We start from the raw sequence: 16,424 nt of genomic DNA on the forward strand, positions 1-16,424 counted from the left end.
ATATACCATGAGATATACACTTGATATGGGAAAAATGTACAATATCTTATTAATATTTTCCATAATGATTACATGATATACTAGGTTAAATAAAATACGTTGTTAAAGTTTCACCTGTTAAACTTTTATTCTTTTTGCTTTTTATTTTTTTTTAAGTGTGTGTTTATTCACTTATAGAGAGAGAATATGTGCTTGTGCAAGTGTAGGAGGGGTGGGGTGGGGGACAGGGAATCCCAAGCGCGTTCCATCCACACTGTCAGCACAGAGCCCCTCGTGGGGCTCCATCTCATAAACTGTGAGATCATGACTTGAGCTGAACTCAGGAATCAGATGCTCAGCAGACTGGGCCACCGTGGCACCCCTCTTTTTTAAAATGAGTCTACTAGAGGGGCGATTAGGGTGGCTCAGTTGGTTAAGTGTCCACCTTCAGCTCAGGTCACGATGTCACGGTTCGTGGGTTTGAGCCCCGTATCGGACTCTGTGCTGACAGCTTGGAGCCTGGAACCTGCTTCCGATTCTGTGTCTCCCTCTCTCTTTCTGCCCCTTCCCCCAGTTGTGCACATCGTGTATGCACACACGCTCTCTCTCTGTTTCTCTCTCAAAAATCACATTAAAATGTGGCTACTAGAAAATTTAAAATTATGTATATGACTTGCATTTTATTCCTGTTGTTCAATTCTGTGTTATCCCTACTTTCCTTAAATAGGGTCTTTGAAAACAAAGAAACTTAGAAAACTATGGTTAATTTGGAAAAATGTAAAGATTACACGAAGTATTATAAAAGTGTCTTTGGGGCTCCTGGGTGGCTTACGTGTCTGACTCTTGATTTTGGCTCAGGTCGTGATCTCATGATTCTAGGAGATTGAGCCCTGTGTCAGGCTCTGCAGTGACAGTGTGGACCATGCTTGGGATTCTCTCTCTCTCCCCCTCCCCCTCTCCCTCTCCCTCTCCGCCCCCCCCTTGAAATAAAAAAACTTAAAAAAACACCTTTAACTTATAGCAAAGCAGAACTTTTTCCTTTTCATGTAGTTGTAGTAAAAATATATACTGAAAAGTAATTTTGTAAAGAAAATACTTACTAAAGTTTATGATTTTTAAAAAATTCTAGTCTGTCCGTGATTTTTCATGCTTAATAGTGTTCGGTAACTTTGTACGTAATTTTTTTAATTATTAAAAATGGCTAAAGCATTTCTAACAGTTGTATGTGGAACTTCTGTATTTTATTCGTGCATTCGTTCATGTGGGTGCTGTGTACTTGACAGTGGTACATGACAAGGTAGGGTTCCCTAAGCCCCTCCCCCTTCTTTAAGGGGTCTGGGATGGAAACCGTGCGGAGGTCAGGAAAGTCTCAGTGTGTTGGGGGATGAGTTGGGGGCAGGACTCCCTAGCAGCAGAGGGCCTCTCTCTTCGTCTTGTGCACTTGTTGGGGCTCGTGGTCCAGGGGGCTCTTACTCTTTGGAGACCATGTGGACCATAAGATCTACCACTCAGTTGCTGTGGTCAAATTCATTGTCATACCAGGAAAGGAGCTTGACACAGTGGTCCTTGAGAGCAATGCCAGCCCCAGCATCAAAGGTGGAAGAGTGGGTGTTACTGTTAAAGTCACAGGAGACAACCTGGTCCTCACTGGGGCCCTGGATGCCCTTGAGGGGGCCCCTCAATGGCCTGCTTCACCACCTTCTTGATGTCATTGTATTTGGCAGCTTTCTCCAGGTGGCATTAGATCCATGACTGACGTGTCGGCAGCGGGCACATGGAAGGCCATGCCAAATGAGTTTCCCATTCAGCTCAGGGTTGACCTTGCCTATAGCCTTGGTGGCACCAGAAGATGCAGGGATGATGTTCTGAGCAGCCCCTCAGCCGTCACACCACAGCTTCCCAGAGGGGCCGTCAGTGGTCTTCTGGTTGGCAGTGATGTCATGGACTGTGGTCGTAAGTCCTTCCACAGTGCCAGAGTTGTCATGGATGGCCTTGGCCAGAGGGACTAAGCAGTTGGTGGTGCAGGACGCGTTGCTGACAAGCTTGAGGGCGTTGCGGTACTTCTCGTGGTTCACGCCCATCACAAACCTGAGGACATCAGTAAAAGGGGCAGAGATGATGACCCTCTCAGTTCCACCCTTCACGTTAGCCCCAGTCTTCTCCGTGGTGGTGAACATACCACTGGAGTCCACAGGGGAGTCGGCACCGGCGTCTCCCCAGTTGATGTTGGCAGGATCTCGCTCCTGGAAGATGGAGGTGGGCTTTCCCTTGACGACAGGTTTCCCGTTCTTAGCGCTGACCGTGCATTGAATTTGCTACGGGTGGAATCATAGTGGAACATGTAGACCTTCTCCGTTGCGTCTCGGGGGTGCAGCGCTCACGGCGCAAGAAGCGGCCGTGTGTCAAACAGGAGGGAGCAGAGAGCCAGAGCTTTGACATCTTAAAACGTCATTTCAGGAATCCTTGAAAGAAACAAGTCGGTTCAGTACAGATCTTCCTCAGCTTACCGTGGGCTTATGTCCTGATAAGCCTGTCACAAGGTGAAAATACTGTAATTTGAAAATGCATTTGATACCCCTAACTTACTGAACACTGTGGCTTAGCCTGGCCTACCTTAAATGTGCTCGCAACGTTCATTATATTAGCCTACGGTTGGTCAGAGTCACGCAACACAAAACCTATTTTATAATAAAGCGTTGGCTGGTCTGTGTAGTGTATTGGAGACTATGGAAAGTGACACGTGGAGCAGTCGTCCGGGTACAGGTGGCAGTTGCCTTACTGGCGATTTACCCTCATCCTGTGGCTCCTGGGCGCTGCCGTTCACGGCCGTTCACCACGAGAAAGCATAGGACTGCATGCTGCTTGCTAGCTTGGGAAAAGACGCGAATTCAAAACTTGACGTACGGTTTTTACGGACCGCGTATTGCTTTTGCACCGTTGTAAAGTTCAAAATCGTAAGTTGAGGCCGTGTAAGTCAGGGACCGTCTGTATTTGAATATCTGTGTCTGTTTTACTTTAGTAAGACTGACTTTCGTGGCTTCTCTTTCACAGATGATGACTTTGACCAGTTTGATAAGCCTGGTGCAGAGCGGTCGTGGAGAAGAAGAGCCGCGGACGAGGACTGGGACAGGTGCGGGACGGCGAGAACTTCCCTGCTCTGCCGCCGGGCCGTGCAGAGAGCCGTACTGACAGCGCTGTGCTGGCTGCCCGGTGCTCTTCTCCGAGTGGGTGGGCCTGTCCCTGCCGGGCCCAAGTGAGGGCGCGAGGGCCTTCTGGGGGTGGCAGGCTTTCTTCCGGGCTCCTGTTCCCGGCCTGTTGTCTTTACCTCTTTCTGTGTTTTTACACAGTGATGGTGGTATTGACTTGATGGGCGCCCAGAGCTGTTATTGGAGAGATCGTATGCCAGAGTTCTTTCGTTCTATAGAGCCTTCCCGGTATTTGGCCAGACTTTAAAAGTTTTGCCAATTTAATATGTGTAAAATAGTATCTAGCTATAATTTGTATCTTTATTTCTTTGATTAGTAGCGAAGATGGAACTATCTTTACGAATACGCATACACCTGCACTAAAAAGTATTTAAGATGCACATAGTAGTGATCAATGTCAGGTCTCTCTAGTGATTACTTCTGATGAGCAGCTCTGCTGGGAGAGGGGCGTGTACCAGGGGAAGTACGTGGTGGGGCTTAGTCTGGGTGGCGGGGTTCTCGAATGAGGATTCGTCTTTACACGTTTCTTAACGACTTAAAAACTGTGTCGGCAGTGTAAAAAATTACCTCATCGTTGGAGTCAGGAAGTTTAGTAATAAAGGTAAATAGGTCTGAATAAAGAACAGCAGTGATGTTCTGTAGTAAAAATCCTGATTGCCATTTGAAGACTGTGAGGCCCCAGAACTTTGACAGAATAATCTGCGTTGAGAAGCGTACGCTTTACGGACTTAATGGCTTGCATTAAGGTGAGTATTCAGTGGCTCCCAGTCTGTAACGGATCACTTCGAGCCCGTAGCAGAACCTCCTGGGAGAGAACCGCCCTACGGAAGCACTGATAAGCTAGCTTTGTTCACAAGATGGTGGGGAGCTGAGGAAAATATAAAGGAGATTTTAATAGCTTACTTGCCATTTGGATGTTTTCTTCTGTCAGTTGTCTAGTCCTGTCTATATGTAGTTTTCTTGTGGGTTGTTTGTCTTTCCCTTACCGATTTAGGGATTGTTATACTTCCTGAAATTTATTTTTTGTACTTGGAGGTCCCTCTTCCCAGTCTGTGACACATGTTCCCTTAAACAGTAGCCTTCAAGTAGATTTTTATAAATAATATAATCAGCTGTATAATCTGTGTGTAAGCCTGTATGGCTTTTGTTTATTTATTAAAAACAATTTTTTTTAATGTTATTGTTTATTTTTCAGAGAGAGACCGAGCATGAGTGGGGGAGGGGCAGAGAGAGAGAGAGAGAGAGAGAGAGAGAATGAATGAATGAATGAATGAATCTGAAGCAGGCTCCAGGCTCCGAGCTGTTGGCGTAGAGCCCGACGTGGGGCTTGAACCCACAAATCGTGAGATCATGACCTGAGCCGGAGTTGGACGCTTAACCTACTGAGCCACCCAGGCGCCCGTATTTTTTAAATTAAAATATGAATACAGTATGCTTTGAAATCATTTTCAGACTTAGTTGCAAAAGTGACACAGACACTCTCACGAGCCCCCAGGCTCACAGTTGCTTTCTGCCACGCCTGCTGTCGTGTGCGTCCTCTGCGCGCCCTCTCTCGGAGCTCTCCTTCCTGCTGCGCTTCCAGCCGGCCGCTCGCCTCACCCGTGTGCTGCTGATGTACCGCAGCACGTAGATTTCCTTGTGTATTTCCTGAGAACAGGGACATTCACTTACTCATTTCCAAATCATGAAGTTAACAAACACGGAATTCTAATTCTTAATCTGTAGTGGTTATTCAGGTTTTGTTAGTTCTCCCCAAAATGGACTTTCATAGCCAAAAAGGAGTTTTCTTTTTTACTGGTTCAAGTTTCAGTTCAGGACCATACAGTGCATTTTGTCCCGTCTTTCATCTGGAGAATTATTTATCCTTGTCTCTTATGACTTTGACACTTTTGAAGAGGACGGGCTGTTTGTTTTGTAGACTCACCCTCAATATGGATTTGCAGGCATCTCCTCAGAACTAGATTTAGGTTGTGTATTTGTCAGGAACGCTCTTCGGCAGTGCCGTGGCCTTGCTGACGTCACCACTTTGAGGAGGTGTGTGATGCTGGTCAAGGTGCTTTCCACTCTTTGTCACCTACCCTGTATTGTGGTACATACCAGAAATTTTCCTATGAAAATTGTAAAGTGGTGTTTTGTTTTGTTTTGTTTTGTTTTATATTCACATTAGTGAACATACAGTGTGTTCTTCAATTTGGTAAAATTTTCATTTTTTTATAGTTAAGATCTATAATATGCCTGAAATTGATTAAATTGATTGGTTTTTTTTAACTTACTGAGAATTCCAAAAATATGTGAAAATAGAATAGTGTAGTCACCTAAGGTACCATCAGCCAGCTTCAACATTTATTGGTATAAAGCCAGTCTTGTTTTGTCTGTAATCTGCAGTCTGCCTCAAATCACAGACATGAGTTCATCTGGAAATATTTCAGATTGTTATCTAAAAAATAAAGGATTTATAAATACAATAGTATTTATAAATAACCACAAGAAAGTGATTTAAAAAATTTTTTTCTAATGTTTTATTTATTTTTGAGAGAGCGAGAACACGAGCAGGGAAGGGGCAGAGGGAGGGGAGGGAGGACACAGAATCCAAAGCAGGCTCCAGGCTCTGAACTGTCAGCACAGAGCCCGATGTGGGGCTCCAACTCGTGAACCGAGAGATTGTGACCTCAGCCAAAGTTGGACGCTTAACCGACTGAGCCACCCAGGCGTCCCGGAAGTGCTGTTTTTAAAAATTCCCTTAATGTTCTGTTCTGTTACTGATTGTCTCCTATAAATATCAATGTATCACACACACACGCACGTACGCACGCACGCACGCAGAGTGTGGACATGTGTGTGTATGCTCTTTTATAGTTTGAATTGAGTCCAGGTTGGATCCCTGTATTATAATGGACTGGTAGATCTTTTAAGTGTTGCTTCATCTGTGGGTTCTCACACATCTCGTTTTAGTCTCTACACCTTCGTGAAGAAACAAGGTGGTTTGTCTTGCAGAAGTTACGCTCTTGTTGATTGCATCCCCTGGAGTGTTTTTAGTGTGTCCTTCTTCTCGTGCATTTTCTGTAGATTAATAGATCCAGACGTCGATCAGATGATTCAGGTGAGAAAATGGGCAGAGCAGGATGGATAATCCAAGTGACTTACGTGAACTGCCTGCCCTTGAGCTACTCAATAAGCCCTTGATTCTTAACTTTTACTTGCCAGCTTTCAAAATAATGGGCCAGGCCCTTAGCATCCCCCAAAGGGGAGTTTTGTTGTGGAATCGTTTCCAGCTCATAGATTGAAGTGCTGCATGTGTATGTTGATCCATTGCAGTGACTATTTTTATTAATATCTGAGTTGCCCCAGCGTCTGTCCAGTGGGAGTTTCCGTTGTCAAGATGTTAGCTGGCTTTCTGCTGTGAAGGCATTGGGTTGTGGCTCTGCCATGAGACAGGGCTTGAGTTTTCCTTGTTCTCCCTGGTGTGACTGGCGGCTGTCCCAGCGCTGTTTGTGAACAGGCTCCTCTCCTCACTCGTTTTCAGTGCGTGTTTGCATACGGGGATTCTGCATCATGTGCGTTTCTTTGATGCTTTAAAAGCATAAAACAGCCTCTTCCATGTACTATGGATGATACAAGGAGAAATTTGAAAGTTAAGGGGAAGAGTGAGTCAGAAATGGTCATGATCAGCTCTTGCTGCCGTGTTGCATTAGTGTTTAATATTTGGAAGGACGTGATGTCGTTGTTAAACCAACACCTGAAGCGTTTAAGTCTTTTTCAAGGATGTGCTTGTATCAGTCTGTATCCATGCAGGAGAAAGACCGCATTCTTGAGGCTTCAACCGGAGGTCATTTGATTGAAGGGGCTACTTACGGGAGAGGGTTAAAGAAGCAGTCAGAGTCGGCGAGGTGTGCGGGGAGTAGCAGTGGGCCTGAAGGGGAAGAGGGGGCACCCTAGAGCCCAGTGGGGGTTGCGGTGCTGGCAGCAGGCGGGACGGACTGTGCAGGTATAGGGGAGGGGCAGTCCCTCTCCTCCCGCTTTGTAATACTCCCTTGGGTCATCCCATGGCCCGAGGCCGGCCAGGAGCAAGGCCAGGAGAGCCTGCACGAGTCCTCCCGGAGAAACCTTCCAGTAAACGGAGGTGGCAGAGACCGGAGGAGGGTGGCCTGGAGAGAGGAGGCACGCAGAGACGAGGGGACTCAGTGCGCTGTTTGTCATCGCTCACTTCTCAGTTTGAAAGGCTGCAGCCACGTGGCTGACCACAAAATACTCGTTTCTTGAAAATGTCTTTCAGCGTACACATATTGCTTAGTTTTTGGTTTCGTTTTTAGTGTTTATTTAGTTTTGCGAGAGAGAGCGAGCGAGTGAGCCTGGGTGGGGGTGAGGCAGAGAGAGATGAGGACAGAGGATCCTGAAGCAGGCTCTGTGCGGGCAGCCCGACGCGGGGCTCGAACTCCCGAGCCGTGAGATTGTGACCTGAGCCGAAGTCGGACGCTTAACTGACTGAGCCACCCACGTGCCCCACTCCTGTTTATTAGTAAAAGTGTACTTGCCCTTAGAGAGGTGATTGTCTCTAATCTTGGATAAGAAACATAAGAGTCTTGGGCGATGCTTGCTGAAAGCCCGAGGGAGTCTGGCAGTTGGAGGAAGGACCCTCCTCACCCAGCCCCGGCTCCTTTCCTTGGGCCACATGGCTGCGGTTCTTGGCAGGGGCCCAACTGTTCATCTCTTTGGTTTTTTTCTTTTTGTTATTATTGTTATGTTCTTGTCATCAAAGCTTAGGGTCTTGGTCTTTCCTTCTTGCCTTTGCATGAGGCCAAAAGAGAGACATTGGCTCCTTTGATGACCTTGAAGCGAACTCCAGGAATGTCACCGATAGCCGGATCTTTGCGACCAAATCCAGCAACTGGAACCACGTTATCTTCCTTGATAAAATTCATCCAACTGACTTTGGGTACAAAGGCTGTGATTTTTTGGCCATTCGTGATCAGCTGGACGCTGACACAGTTCCCGATGGCAGAATTTGCCTGTTCGCCTTCCGCCTTTACTTTCCCAGCATATTTCTTTTGCACGGGAGGCATTTCCACAGGGTTGGCCTTCAGGGCTGTGCCCAAGTGGACCTCCTTGTTCTGTTGACCTTGCCACTCCCGATCTCATCCTGGCAGTGGGAAGACTGACCCTTGTCCGTCCTGCCGGGTCCCCGGCCCCCCGGCCCCAGCAAAAAAGTGCACTCCTCATCTCTTTGAACGGACTTGATTGGGTTAGGCACTCCCGCTAGGTCATTGTTGTTTTTGGTGACGGTGTAATTTTGGTAGTGCTTTATAGTGTATAAATTTCTTTCCTTTTGTGTACGTCTTTTGTAAGGATCCAACTTGATGCCAGTAGAGAAATACATTGGAGGTACATTTACTTTTTGTGGGGGGTTTGTGCGTAGTGGTTAGGATTTGGACTCCAGAACCAGACCATCTCGGTTCACCTGTTGATGTCGCCACTTCCTAGCGGGGTGACCTTGAGTTGATGATTTAGCACCTCCTGGTCTTTGTTTTCACATTAAAAAAAATGGGGGATGATAGAAATATCTATGTAATGGGGTGGTTAAATCAACAAGAACACTAACACGTGTGAAACACTTAAATGGCTCCTGGCACGTAATACGCTGATTTCATGATTTCTTGAGCTATAATTCATGTCTGTTGTGGTTGTGTGGGCTTAATCCTTCTGTCTCCCATCCTGCTTTCTTATTTCATGGTGTTGTCTTTGTTAGTCACAGAAGCAACTATTTTCCATCCGTGTACGCTTCACTCATTTATAACTGTTAGTTTTCTTTTATCTTTTTTTAGAAAAATGCTTTTGTTTAGGAAAAATAGGTAGTCATCAAAGACTGATTTTTTCTTTCCGTATACACCTCTTGTTAGCAGAAGGTAGGGGTAGTTTCTAGATTTTTGTTTGTATAATTAATTACCAACGCCTTTTTGTATTATGGTTTTAGGCGTTCTCAGTGTCCCCTAGGCTGACAGTGTCACCTTTCATTTTTGTCAGAGTGACAGCCTGGCGGGGGGCTTGTCCTCAAAGGGGCGAGTGAATTGGTCATCTAGAATCAGTTCTCAAGTGCGGGTCTTGTTAGTATTGTGAATGGATCCCGTGTTTTCCTCTCCTGTGGAGGATGGGCCCTACTGACTATAACACGGAAGAAGCAGACGTTGTAGCTGAGAGGTGATAACGTGATTTGCGGAAGTGTTGGAAGAAGTCCTGTGTGACTGTGTCATAGCTGTCTTATCCATACAGGTTCGTACAGGTTGGTGACAGAGTTACCCCACAGGTAAGCTCTTGTCCTGGATCTCGTTGCCGAATGACTTTGGGCCACTTGTTTAATCTTGTCCTTGTTTTCTTTATCTATAATATGAAGGTAAAGGGTTTATACAGGGTAACCTAAGATAACACAAAAGGTGCGTGAGTGAAAACGATTTCTCGAATTGTTTCTAGTTCTAAAAGTGTGTAGAAACACATATTTCTGCGGTAACTCCTGTAGGCATTCCTGTATAGATCCTGGTGTTCTGCAAAGCAGCACACTGCAAGTAAACACGGTTTTTGGATACAGTAATGCTCCAAACCTGCAGACCCTACCGAAATTCGTAAGCACAATGCTCGTAAAAGAGAGTAACAGCCCTGATAGCAATAGTGCTGCATTCGCACCTAAGAAACGCAGTCTGATTTTCTCCTTCCAGGTGTTGTCCTTAAGAGGCATTTGTTCTTGAGACATTGGGTTCCCCAGAACCAAGAATGAAATTTAGCGGTAGCCATCTTCATCAACCAACCAACAGACAAAATACATAGCGGGAAAGGTCTTTGGCTTTTTGATCTGGTAAAGGTTTCTGTTTTAATTGTGACATAATCTGCTTCTGATCACTTCAGAACATAAGCATGCTGACGACACAACGTCACAGTACGGGCAGGACTCCCGTGTGGTGCAATTACTGTGATTTACTCGTGTGTTCTCGTCAGTGTCGTCGTTTTCGTTTCTTCGGTTGTTGCAGTTTGATGAGCCTCCAGTGGTCTCTCGGTGGTTTGGGTTGAGTTTTCCTAGTTGATGATGTTGGGTATCTTTTCTTACTTCGTCATAGGTTTTTTTTTAAGGCAGGGAAAGAAAGGCCTAGCTGTTACTATAGTTTCTTCCTTTACGGATTACTGACCAGGTCCGGAGAAGCGCAGACCTCCCACCGAACCGAACAGTGGCGGTCTTGAGCCTGTGAGAGCTGCCCCCTGTAGCGGAGCCTCCCACACGGAAAAGACCACCTGTTCCCCTGCACTGGAAAATACATTTTCATTATTAGTGAAGGGAAAGGAAAGCATAGCAAACTGCATGGGTCGGTGCCCCAGCCCCAAAGTCCCGGCTACGACTCCCAGTGACCTGCAGACCTGTACGCTGTAGGGACAGCGCACTAACTGCCTGTTTTTTTTCTCCCCAGTGAACTTGAAGATGACTTACTTGGAGAAGATTTGCTGTCTGGCAAAAAGGTGAGAAGTTGAGGTCTTCCTGAAACCCGCCTGTAGGCGCTTCGTTGCACTCAGCATAGAGGAGTGTGTCTCCCGCGTGGGGTGCACATTCCTGTGTTGGAATTTGAATTGCCTTTTTTTTCTTCCTTAAATATTTGTTTAATTTTGAGAGAGCGAGAGAGAGAGAGAGAGAGAGAGAGAGAGAGAGAGACAAAGCACTAGCAGGGGGACGGCCAGAGAAAGAGAGACACAGAATCGGAAGCAGGCTCCGAGCTGTCAGCACAGAGCCCGACACGGGGCTCGAACCCACAGACCGTGAGATCATGACCTGAGCGAAAGTCGGACACTCAACCGACTGAGCCACTCAGGGGCCCCTTGAATTATCTTTTAATTGCAGAGAGCTGACTGTTTAATCTGTTAGTAAGTTCTCCAGTAACTATGCGAGAGGTCAGTCCTTTGTCACAAACGTTTTAGTTCTCACTCTGCCTGGGGCATCCAGCAGCTGTTGAGTTTGGGAAAGCGGCAGCATAAAACCGCCATGTGCTCGTAAGAAAACTAATATTGGGAGGCTAATATTTTGCATTCCCCTTTGAAAAAATACCTGTTTATTTGAGAGAGAGAAAGTGTGAGTGGGGGAGGGGCAGAGAAGAGAGGGAGAGAGAGAACCCAAGCAGGCCCCACCCTGTCAACGTGGAGCCAGATGTAGGGCTTGATCCCATGAACTGTGAGCTCAGACTTGAGCTGAAATCAAGAGTCCGATGCTCAACCAGCTGAGCCACCCGGGCGCCCCAATGCACTGCATTTCCTTTTTGAGAGTCTGCAGATATGGTTAAAGAGAGTCCTATTCAAATATAACACGCATTCAGGTAAATGAGACTGGAAGTCTAAAACGTAATACAGGTTTCTGTAAACCTTCTTGGTCAAGTAAAAACTTTGCTGTGATTATGTTTAATGTGTGTATTTATAAGGTGTGTGTATCTGTATGTTGTGTATACATATACATGTATGTTTATACTACTGCCAGTGTATTTTGAACATTGTAAAATGTACATTAAAAATAGAGGAGTGCCTGGGTGGCTCAGTCTGTTAAGTGTCGGACTTAGGCTCAGGTCATGATCTCGCGGTTTTTGAGTTTGAGCCCAGCATCAGGCTCTGTGCTGACAGCACGGAACCTGGAGCCTGCTTTCGATTCTGTGTCTCCCTTTCTCTTTGCCCTTACCCTGCTCATGTTCCGTCTGTCTGTCTCTGTCACTCTGTCTGTCTCTCTCAAAAATAAGCATAAAAAAAAAATTAAAATCCAAAGATTAAAGTGAAATATTACATTCTTTTTTTTTTTTTTTATAACTTTTATTCATTTTTGAGAGAGAGAGAGAGAGAGAGAGAGACAGAACATGAGCCAGAGAGGGGCAGAGAGAGGAGACACAGACTCCGAAGCAGGTTCCAGGCTCCGAGCTGTCAGCACAGAGCCCAATGCAGGGCTCGAACCCACAAACCGTGAGATCATGACCTGAGCCGAAGTCAGACGCTTAACTGAGCCACCCAGGCACCCCAGAGGCGCTAAATTTTTGAGAACTTATTAACAGTTTGAAAACACTTGATGTTCTTGCTAAATAAATATCAAGGCAGTTTTTTATGCTGTTTTTTTTTTTTAAGTTTGTTTATTTTGAGAGCGAGCGCAAGTGGGGGAGGGGCAGAGATTGAGGAAAGAATCCCAAGCAGGCTCCACACTGACAACGCGGAGCCCTGATAAGGGGCTTGAACTCATCATGACCCAGGTCGAAGTCAGAAGCTTAATTGAGCCATCCAGGCACCCCATGCTTAGTTTTTTAAAGTTTTAAGATTGTGGTGGTTTCTTACTGTCCTCAGTTCTTGCACGTAAGCTCATTATACTTTTAGGTGATGAAGTCACGTGATTTATTATATCAGATCTGATTATAGTTTCTTTTTATACTTCTTTATGATATAGTTGATGAAGGTCTTGCTCTGGAAGAAAACACCAGTGCTGCCGTTTTCTTGTAACTGTGTTGCATGATTAGCTTTTTTGCTAATACGTGAATTAGTTGTAGGAGTCTTTGAAGCCACTTTCCTTTCTCCTGTTTCCTGCTGCATCATTGGCCTACAAGTGGCCTGGCTTCAGTCTACCTCAACTTTCCTCCTTTAAGTGGCTCTCATCACCTGTAACTTTAAGTAAGAATTAATTTAGTTACCTCTAAGTGCGCACGATCCCTTGTAAGTAAAGGGGAAACATCGAAATACTGGAAGTGAAAACCCAGTGAGGTTGCCCCTCGGCCCGTCCGTGTTCGAGGGTCTCAGGCTCTGGCCTCAGGGTCTGACTTGCAAGCCCGCCCTTCCCGGTCATGGTCGCAGAGGGAAAGTGCTGCTGTTTTCTTTCTGACTCGGCCACTTCGCGCAGCTTCGAAGTGCTCTTGCTGTACGTGGGAGTTCACTACCCCAACGTACACACCTTTCTTTCCCTTTGTAATCACTAAAGATACTTTAGTGAACAACACCGATTGGATGTGGAAATATTTGAACGCAGTGAAGTATTTTTTACGTGAAACCGGACCTCCGTCCTTGGGCTAGCCTGGGCATCGTTGTTCGCCCCGTGTTCCTATCAGGATGGCCCACCAGCCCTAAAGACTCTCTGGTGTCCGTGTGTCCCCATCTCGTGAGACGTTTGGTCTGGTCGCGTATCGGTAAAGGTGGAGAAGCACTGTTTGGTTCGGATGGTAATGCTGACTATTCTGGGGATGTAGTCTCACTTTATTTTATTGCATTAGTTGATTTGTGTGACTCCCTTTTTTCCTTTCTTTTTTTTTGACGTTTATTTCTGAGAGAGGGAGATTGAGCGCATGCGCAAGGGAGGGGCAGCGAGAGAGGGAGACAAGATTGGGAATGGGCTCTACCCGAGCCCAGTGTGGGGCTCGAATTCCCAAACTGTGAGATCGTGACCTGAGCCAAAGTCGGATGTTTGACTGACTGAGCCACCCAGGTGCCCCTTGGTCTCCTTTTTTTTTTTAAATTTTTTTATTTTAATGTTTGTTTATATTTGAGAGAGACAGAGTGTGAACAAGGGAGGGACAGAGAGAGGGAGGGAGACACAATGTGAAGCGGGCTCCAGGCTCTGAGCTGTTGGCACAGAGCCTGACGCGGGGCTTGAACCCACGAACCGCGAGATCACGACCCGAGCTGAAGTCAGACGCTTCACTCACCGAGCCACCCAGGCGTCCCCGCTTCGGTCTCCTTTCTGATGGAACAGGAATGCGTGAGGGCGGCAGCGGGATGCCTTCTGTCTCTGCAGCAGGGCCCTTATCCACCTTGGCCAGTTTGGAAGTTTAATTTAGAGCAGTGTATGTACTCCTCTCTCTTTTTCTCCTCTCTTCTTTCCTAGCGGTGTACCTTGTAGGAATCAAAGAGCTCAAATTTTCAAAAAGAAATAATGAAAGAAATAGATCTCTAAGTCCCCATGACTGACATTTTGCCATATTTCTTATATCGTTTTTCCGTGTGTTTTAAAGTAGAATTTGAAAGTTATATATATAAAGATCCCTGCTTTTTAATTTACCATTGTATCGTTGGCATATTCCCCTTGTCCTTAAACGTTTCTTGTTTTGTGATGGCTCCGTAATGGTTTTGTTTGTGCACACTGTAGTATACATAGCCATTCCTACATTCACTGAGGGCATTTCCAGCTCATTGCTAGGACTTCGAAAAGAACCCTGACTTTTTGTGAGCGCTTGGAAGGACACGTAACAGAGGGAGGGCAGAGTGCGGTCACCCGCCTGCATTTGTCGCCCTGATTCTGAGGTTTTCAGGTAAAGGCGGTTTTGCTTTATCGTTGCCCACTCCCCTTCCTGAATTATTTTGAAGTAAATCTCAGACATTATCATGAGAGAGATATATATATGTATATATATGTATATGTATATATACACACACACACACACACACACACATATATATGTGTGTATATATGTGTATATATATGGGTATGTGTGTATACGTATATATATATATATATATATACACACACACATACATGTATACACACATATATATACGTATAAAAGTGTATTTATTTTGAGAGAGAGAGAGAGGAACCCAAACAAGGGCCTGCGCTCTCAGTGCCGAGCCCGGCGAGGGGCCTGTGAGATCGTGACCTGAGCTGAGAGCGAGAGTTGGATGCCTGACGGACGGAGCCACCCAGGCACCCCTATGATGATAGTTTAATGTACATGTACTATGCTTTTGGAATTCTTTTCTTTGCACGGTTCCGTCCAGGAGAATTTCTGGCCCGACGGTGTGCGCGGTTCGGCCTCCTGTCTCGTGTCGCCCAGTTGCTTTCCGGCGCTGTTTTCTCAGCTGGGCAGCAGGTGCACGGGCACGCCTTTCGCTTTTCTGTCCCCTGGCTCTGCGATCACTTCTCCTTTAAACTCTTTGCCCGTGAGGTAGATGAAAACTGATTTCTAGTTAGTTTACTTTGTATTTATTCGGTGTCTAGTGAGAAGGAGTATTTTGTTGGGTGTGTAATCAGGAATTTATTGTTAGAGGTACGCTGGCCACCTGCCACTGTGTCTCTCCCCCACGCCCCCACCCCCAAGTCCCCACGAAATGTAGGGGGATGGAGCTTTGTGTGGGGAGAGGCTCCTGGGCTGGTGGGCCGGAGGGCTGCACAGAGTATAGTGACCGTGTCAGACCGACAGGGGCGGCCGAGGACAAGTTCATTGGTGTCCAGAAGGGAGGTTAGAGTCAAGTTTCAAATACAGGATAAAAACGAAAGGTCGGCCGGCTCCAGAATGCAGCAAGCTGGCGTGACCCGACTAGAGCTCTGAGAAGTTGGGGAAGCCTGGGTGCCGCTCGCCTGCCAGCCTGTGATGCCTTCTTCAGTTTCTGTTGTACCTCGGCAGCGGGTGCCAGACGGGTCGTCTCTGGTCCGCCGGTTCAGACCTCCTTCTGCCTTCTGGGGAGTGCTGGAGCGCGGTGTTTCCTTCACGGTTGTCTCCCCCCAGGAGAGGAGGGGCCTGCTGGTCGCACGCATTTCAGGAGCGTTCCCAGCCGCTTTCTCTCCCTTTCTGGGCCGGCGGGCGGGGAGGGGGCCCAGAACGGAGTCCTGGGGGCGGATCGCCCAGAACGGAGTCCTCTAGCCACTCCACCCTTGTCTGACGGAGCCGTTTGCCCCGGTTCTTTGGGATGTAGTTGAAAAGCAGTTTTTGCCTCAGAGATGGAATCCAGGTCTCCACTTCTGCTCTGTCAGCAAAGTGGGTGTTGGTTCCTTGCCTCCCGTGCACGGTACTTAGCACATTCAGCGTCCACAGGTAAGATCTGGTTACCGTCGGGCCGGCACAGCGTATATTCCTTTTTGTTTGTTTGTTTGTTTGTTTGTTTGGTGAATTATTTATTGGTTCACTGAGTTTTGACAAGTACTTAAAATTTTAAAGAAACTCAAGGAAGCAGCCTCTTACAGAATGTCATTTGGCTTTCATTGAAATGTTAATTTTTAAAGACTTTCTGTGGCTTTCTTTAATAAATTGGGCGGCCACATTTAGGCAGGCCTGGCTCATCTTCTTTAGTGGAGGACAGATTCTGTGGCCGACTAAGCAGAACTTGATTTTGGCCGTGAAACAGTCTGTTTCTTTTTCATACAGGTCCACCCCTCCCTTCTTCAAGTAAACTTCATGGCCCGTGTTAGTTCATTTTTATCTTGTTAGAATGTCAGCCATTAAGTAGAGTTCCTTGAGACCCGTGAGAACTATAAGGTTCATATTT

At 46.5% G+C, this 16,424-nt stretch overlaps 1 protein-coding gene and 1 pseudogene across 2 annotated transcripts in view; one reads left to right on the plus strand and one right to left on the minus strand.

Moving 5' to 3' along the window:
- Window positions 1-16,424, plus strand: part of RBM33 (RNA binding motif protein 33) — a 137,240-nt gene that overhangs the window by 23,039 nt on the left and 97,777 nt on the right. For both annotated transcript variants that reach the window (XM_042927203.1, XM_042927204.1), the window contains exons 2-3: window positions 3,031-3,109; window positions 10,631-10,679. In XM_042927203.1, coding sequence (XP_042783137.1) covers window positions 3,031-3,109; window positions 10,631-10,679 — 128 coding nt within the window. The remainder of the gene's footprint in view (window positions 1-3,030; window positions 3,110-10,630; window positions 10,680-16,424) is intronic.
- LOC122213050 lies at window positions 1,267-2,513 on the minus strand (annotated as a pseudogene).

Source organism: Panthera leo, chromosome A2 (genome assembly GCF_018350215.1).
Source record: "Panthera leo isolate Ple1 chromosome A2, P.leo_Ple1_pat1.1, whole genome shotgun sequence".
In the NCBI taxonomy this organism is placed as follows: domain Eukaryota; kingdom Metazoa; phylum Chordata; class Mammalia; order Carnivora; family Felidae; genus Panthera; species Panthera leo.